Here is a 7,259-nt window from a genome sequence, read left to right on the forward strand (position 1 = left end):
GTATTGGCAGCGAAACAGACACATGGACCAGTGGAACAGAATTGAGAGTCCAGAAGTAAACCCATATTTATATGGGCAAATAATTTTTGACAAAAATGCCAAAAACATATAGTAGAGAAAGGAAAGCCTCTTCAATCAATGATGCTGGGAAAACTGGAAAGCCACCTGCCAAAAAATGAAACTAGACTGTCGTCTATCACCACACACCAAAATTAACTCAAAATGGATTAACGACCTGAATATAAGACCTGAAACAATTAAATGCATAGAAGAAAACATAGGAATGAAACTAAAGTACCTTGGACTTAAAGAGAATTTTATGAATTTGACCTCAAAGGCAAGGGAAGTAAAAGCAAAAATAAATGAATGGGACTACATCAAACTAAAAAGCTTCTGCTCAGCAAAAGAAATCGTCAACAAGGTAAAGAGACAACCATCCGAATGGGAAAATATATTTGCAAGCAACACCTCTGATAAGGGCCTACTATCCAAAATATATAAAGAACTCATATGACTCAGTAACAACAACAACAAAAACAAACAATCCAATCAAAAAATGGGCAGAGGACCTGAACAGACACTTCTGCCTAGAAGACAATCAAATGGCCAACAAACATTTGAAAAGATGCTCAATATCGCTAGCTATTAGGGAAATGCAAATCAAAACCACAATGAGACACCATCGCATGCCTGCTAGAATAGCTATAATCAACAGAACAAGTTAATAACAAATGTTGGAGAGGATGCGGAGAAAAAGGAACCCTCATACGCTGCTGGTTGGACTGCAAATTGGTACAGCCACTATGGAAAACAGTATGGAGGTTCCTCAACAAATTAAGAATTGATTTACCATATGATCCAGCAATCCCTCTACTGAGTATTTACCCCAAAGATTTAAAACTCATAGCCGAAAAGATATTTGCACACTGATGTCCATAGCAGCATTATTCATGGTTGCCAGGACATGGAAGCAACCAAAGTATCCTGCGATAGATGATTGGCTAAAGAAGCTGTGGTACATATATACAATGGAATATTATTCAGCCATAAGAAGAGATGAAATACTGACATTTGCAACAACATGGATGGACCTCGATATAATCATGCTAAGTGAAACAAGCCAGACAGAAAACGTTGAAAATCACATAATATCACTTATATGTGGGATATAAACCTAAAAGCAACAAATGAGCAGGACAAACAAACAGAGACTCATGGACATGGACTATAGACTAGTGGTTACTAGTGGAGTGAGAGAGGAGGGGAGAGGTAGACAGAGTAAAGGTGGTCAAATATAGGGAGGTAGGTCAAGGGTTAAGTGGGTAAAGGGGACCAAATATATGGTAGCTGAAGGAAACTGAACTTTGGATGGTAAACACACAATAGAATATACAGATGTCAAATTACAATGTACGCCTAAAAGTTATATAATTATATTAACCAATGTTACCCCCATAAACTTAATTAAAAAAAAAAACACCCCAAAACCTAGGTGATTCTTCTCTTTTATGGTGTAGACATGAGACCCAAGGAGTATCAGAGAGAATTTATGTGGTGGTTAAGTTTTGGCATCACAGCCCCGCTTATATTCACTATTTTAAAATTGTATCCTGCCCTCAGCCTTGGCCTGGAATGAGTCTAGGTGGTCACATGGCACCTCTGTATGTCTGCTCTGGTCTTCTTTTAGTAGAACATATTCTGTGCTTAGATATGTTCCAAAAACAGCAACAGCAATAAAAAACCCATATCTATGTGACATTACAGGCCAGTTCCCATCTGATTGAGTCTTTTTATGTCTTCGTTCTTATGTTCTAGAGGGAAAGTTTGTCTCAGCCAGGTCTATGAATTTGTTCCTCTGAGTTAGATAACCATTCCTTCTCCAATTAGCTGCAAGTTATTGAGAGTGGGAGACAGAGAAGCAGAAAAGTCTCCTTGGAGACGTGGTACCATGTTGGATACATCAATCTTGATGCTATGGATCTGAGGCCAGGTAGCCATGGTTAGGGTAGAGGTGATCAAAACTTTTGACTTCCAGAAGACCCACTTCTATTCTTGAGGTGGTCAGTTGTTTGAGTAGTAGTATAGATAAAGGGGGGATGAACTTTTAATTTTCTTGGTAAACTCTCAGGAATTGCCAGACATTTTTGAATGTCTTAGGTATCTGCTTAGTAATTTCTGAGAGATGATCAAGTGGCATGATAATATGTTCATACTAGCTGGCCAAGATGTGTCATCTGGAAGGCATTCTTCCACTTGTTACTTTCCTTATGTGATGAGGCTCTAGGCACTGGAAATTGTGGCATCGTCAAGCCTCTCATCAATAGATCTGGTTAGCAGGTCTCAAATGGTGACTGCATTGAGGCCCAGTAGTTTTGATAGAGTGACACTCATTCTTTTTCCTTACATTAAAGTTTATGGGCAAGAACTGAAATTACATAGTCAGATGCAACTGACCTCATCCCTTAGTAGAATTAACAAATGATATCATTGTCCCCTTGGTTGGTAGGGCCATCAAGAACATTGCCGAGCAGTATGAGAAGACCTACTGATCACTGCTTACCTCTCTTTAGTCCATGCAAGTACGTATGTGATATAGTTTCTCTCAAATATAGAGCATAGAAGTAATCTCCAGAGTAGCCTCAGTAGTTTCCAGAATTTCTCTGGGGGTGATGCTAGCAATATGTTGGTTGTGGTATGTTACAATGCTAATAAACAAGGGCTTGGTACTCTAATCCCATTCTTGTTAGCTAAATGGGTAGTGTCATCTGTGGGAATTATAACTTTCAACCCTTGTTCTACCTTCTACCCCAACTCATTCACTCATCTGGGTGATGTAAGACCAAAAAACTGAGAGCCTCAGGGAATTTTGTTCCAATTTCCTTCCCAACCTTCCCAACCTGTGGTTTTCAGGGGTTGAGGATCTAGGTCTGGGGCATCTTTAAGGTGTTCATATATTCTAAGAGAACTATTGGAAATTGTATCCTAAAGTGGCTAAGTTAAATAGACTGAAGCTATGCTACAAAATGCAAATAGGGCTAAATGAGCAGAGGTGTTCAATTCATAAAAGAAGACAGGCTAGACAATGAGAGCAAGCAATACACAGAAAGGGTAGAAGCAAGTAGAAGAAAAGAAATCAGGAGAAAGCCTTTAATCCAGAGTCCACATGCTCATGGAAGCATTTTATTTTGTGTCTATGGCTATTGATGCAGGTTTGCTGGAGTCCAAGAAAAGAGCCAAAGCAAAATGAATTTGCAGCTTCAGCATTTTTAGTATCAAGTCTTTTCAATTCTGCATATTTATCAACTTGCAAACCTATTATCCCTCTCGCCCATGCAGTTGTTTCCTAAGCCTTGGAGATTCTACCTCTGACATTTCTCAATTGATTTCTGTGGTGTCCAGAGTGACCAACCTATCAAAAATACAAATTTGACTTAAGTACCTTTAATTCCTCCCCATTTCTTACAGGATTAAATACTAATGTCTGAGATATTATGATCTTTCCCCTGCTTATTTCTTCATCTTTATCTCTCACTTCTCCCACCTCTCTAGCCACAATGACTTATTGGTATTTCTTAGAACACGACATTCTATTACATTACTTCATGACTTACTTCCTCTGGATATTGTCTAGAATGTTCTACTTTTATCTGTCTGGCAAATTCCTACTAGTCCTCTAAGACCGTCTCTCTGAATTCTTTGACCTACCAAGGCAGATATGAACACCCTTTCTTTATAGATTTCCTCTATTTTAGCACCTACTTCAGTGAATTACAATGATTTGAAAATCTGTTTTTAGAGAGCATACACCATGTTTAATTAATTTTGTGCCTTCAAAGCCCAACACAGTATCTGACACATAGTAGGGTCTCAAACTATCTTTGAATAAAAGCTTGAGGAACTTGTCAGTTTGTTCATGTTATGGATAATCTTTAGGATCCAAGATTTGATGTCTAAAGTATGTGATATTGATTCCTTCATTAATGCAACAAGTATTTTTTGAACATCTACCCTAAGTCAGACATGGGAATACAATGATGAACAAAAATAGTTATGTCCTTTACTGCTCTCAGGGAGTTGAAGATTTATTGGGAGAAACTGTTACTGCATTTGTTTGAATTATTAAATAAAATAGAACATATTTTGGATTTGGCCCACGATGTCAGTCTGAGATTTTCCAAAACACAAGGCTTTCTGCAATATAAGGAATATTTTGGCTTTGTATGCTGCAAGTTTGTCTCTGGTCCTTCAGCATAAAAAACCATTTTGATTGATAAACATACAAATTAAAAAACAAATGTAAAATAGTTGAATGTTTTGTTTTAATCTAAGCAAAACTTTGTCTTCAGAAATCTGTGGGATGCATCAGTGACTTTATAGTTTACCAAGTGCTTTTGTATTTATAGTGGTATTTGGTTTTGCTTATAGGAAAACAAAGGAAATATAGAGGGAGCATTCAAGAATCAACAAAACGTTCTTAGACTGGAGGGACTACCTTTAGGCAGTGAGAAATTATCAATATATACCCACGCAAACAAAAGTCTTAGTCCCCCTGCTGAAAGAGAATAAGACACTAACTTCTACTTCAGGCAGTGTGACTGGAGGAATGAAAGAAGCTGCCAGGTCCTGACATTTTGAAAATAGAAAAGGAAAGCAAAAACAAAAAGCATCATAGCTCCTGTGAAACTCAGATAGGAGAAAGTTTGAACAAACCAAATGAGGTTCCTACTATTTTGACATCCCCTGAGGGTCAGATTCTGTTTCCTTTCAGTTGGAGTTAGCTATAAACAAGGACAGACTTGGAGTCAAGGTGACCATGTGATGCACAATCCCTTAGTTATGTCCATTCAAAGGCATTACAATCAGCATTACAGGGGATGGGCATTCTGTTTTAGATGTTGCTTAAGAAAGGGTTTATCTTTCTCGAATTTGGCCAGGCTGTTTTCCCTCCAGGCCCTCAGCTAGAGGTGATAACTAGGAATTGCTGCAGAACAGAGAAGCAACTTTCTTCCTTTTAGGTGGCATGCTGCTGTGGCAGAGACATGTTGCCATAGGGTGAAACTTTAAAACCCTCATTTTGCTATATAAAAAGATAAAAAATAACTAGATATCTTTTATGTTACTTTTCTAGTATAGCCTCTTTTCAAATAGTTCCAGAAATATGCATGATAGTTTATCATGCCAAATGTTAATAAAATCATGCTTATTTGGCAGAATTTTTTAATGTTTGTTATAATAAACTAACACTTATATTTTTGGAACTATTTGCAAATATCTAACCACTATGCTGTATAATTGAAACTAATATAATATTGAATGCCAACTGTATTTGAAAAATAAACTATTAAAACATTCTTATAAAATTGGTTCATTCTTTATGTGTCGATTACTAATTAAAAGGTTTAAGAAAATAAATAAAGCACAAGGCAAAGTAAAGTTACAATTTCAGCTTGAGTCCAAAGTAGTTAACAATCTCCTAATGAAGCTAAAATTATTTTGCTTAATTAGGAGCTTTAAAAAATCAAGTTTTATAAAAGTTATAGCATTATGTAACAATTAGTCTACTAATACCGCCCCCTTCTTCTGAAGGTCTCAGAGAAAAACAAGTTTTTCTTGATCATCTTTTAAAAATAAAAATTGTAGACCAGTTAAAGTTTTCAAGGTTCTTGCTGCGATTTAGGAAAGGAAGGCGATGGGGAGGGGATATACCTCTTCCAAGTTCTAAACAGAAACCTTCTTTGGAAGACTTAGTTTTCCAGAAAAAGAGTTTGGGCTTTGGCCTTAGACCCCTCTGGAGCCATTGCCTTGTCCATTTAAATGCAACCCCAGGGAGGCTAGTACACTGATGTATTTCATCTACAAACTTTGGTGTAAAATAACTGAGTACAAAACATTGGGTTCGCTATCTCAACTGCAGCAAATATCTATGTACGAATGGGCAATACTTTTCTCAAAACCGGATTCTGTCCATATCCTGAGTTAACTTTACCACTGTAGCTAGGTTGCTTGTTTTTGATAGGCAGAGTTGCAATTGTGATGAGGGAAGGGAATTCTTGCACTAGTGAGGTAACCACGCAAAGTAACCAATGGACTTATTCTGGCTCCGTAAAGGGAAACAGGTCATTCCCACCTCCCGTAACCGGATCATCTCCACTTCCAGGAATTGGATCATCCCTACTCCCTGAAATCGGGAGTGGATCATCTCCACACTCTGCTGAAGAATGAAGGCAGTCATTGCTAATCTCTCTGCCACCTGCGACTCTGGACTTGATTGTCCCCATCAGACCTTCAAAGGATCGGAATGCGGCTGACTGCTTCATGTCTCCAAGCTTCCTACAGATGGCAGAGCTCATGGTGGACAGGGCAGCTGACATCTTTTGTCTCATGTAGGCATTGGGGACCTGAACATCGTGCCAGCTCTTTGACAGATTCTGCTGCAGGCCCACCAAGGCCGTGAGGCCCAGCTTCCTCTTGAGCTCCACGCAGCGTCTTTCTTTGGCTGCCAGTGCATGGCGTAGGGTCACAATTTCTGCCTCCAATTTAGTGAGCTCAGATTTGAGCTCCTTTTGCTCAGCCTCTGTGAGATCCTGTGGTTCGGCAGCTGGGTAGGGTTCATGTGTGCTCACAGAGGTCTCTGTCATGACACCTGGCATGGACTGAGAAAGATCTTAGTTAAGAGAGTCCAGGTCCAATTCTTGGTAGAGAGAGTCAAACTCGTGGCCAGTGGAGAAATAATCTTGGCTAGGAGAGCTGAAATCTAAGCCTGCGGGGTCAGACTCTAGGCCGGAGGGATCCATATCTTGGCGGGTGGAATCAACGCCACTGCATATGGATCGATATCCTGGTGTATGCACCGGACTGCCCAGCCCCACGAGATCTACTTCCGGGTTAAGGGTGAGGGTCAGAGGTCAGGGTCACAGAGGTGGGATTTTTCGGCCTGAAGGCTGCAATGGGCGGGACTGGGCTCAGGCTTCCTGCTGCGCATGTTAATAGTGGTGTTTCGACATCACAGCGAGCCTGTGAGGTAAGCCGTGCTAAGATTATTATTAGAGAGGAGAGATATTTTCTCTCCTGCCACAGTGACAGATCCTGGCCTTCTAACCAAGTCTGACTCCCCTTACAGACCTCTTTCTACTACACCAGCCATTTTCAAACCCTTCAAAATCAGTTGAACTCTTTGTACTGACAGAAACTTATGAAAAAGCCCAATACATAAAATAAATAACAACTTCTCCGAAGTGGGGCAGGGGAGTCTAGAATGC

At 39.5% G+C, this 7,259-nt stretch overlaps 1 protein-coding gene across 1 annotated transcript; it reads right to left on the reverse strand.

Annotated features, from left to right (window-relative positions):
* Nucleotides 1–6,002: 6,002 nt before the first annotated feature.
* On the reverse strand, nucleotides 6,003–6,665 carry TPD52L3 (TPD52 like 3). Its single transcript, XM_039867695.1, has one exon. It carries the CDS (start codon nucleotides 6,648–6,650, stop codon nucleotides 6,090–6,092), a length of 561 nt encoding a protein of 186 aa, XP_039723629.1. The 5' UTR covers nucleotides 6,651–6,665; the 3' UTR covers nucleotides 6,003–6,089.
* Between the last annotated feature and the right edge of the window lie 594 nt (nucleotides 6,666–7,259).

Source organism: Pteropus medius, unplaced genomic scaffold (genome assembly GCF_902729225.1).
Source record: "Pteropus medius unplaced genomic scaffold, Ma_sr-lr_union100, whole genome shotgun sequence".
Lineage (NCBI taxonomy): Eukaryota > Metazoa > Chordata > Mammalia > Chiroptera > Pteropodidae > Pteropus > Pteropus medius.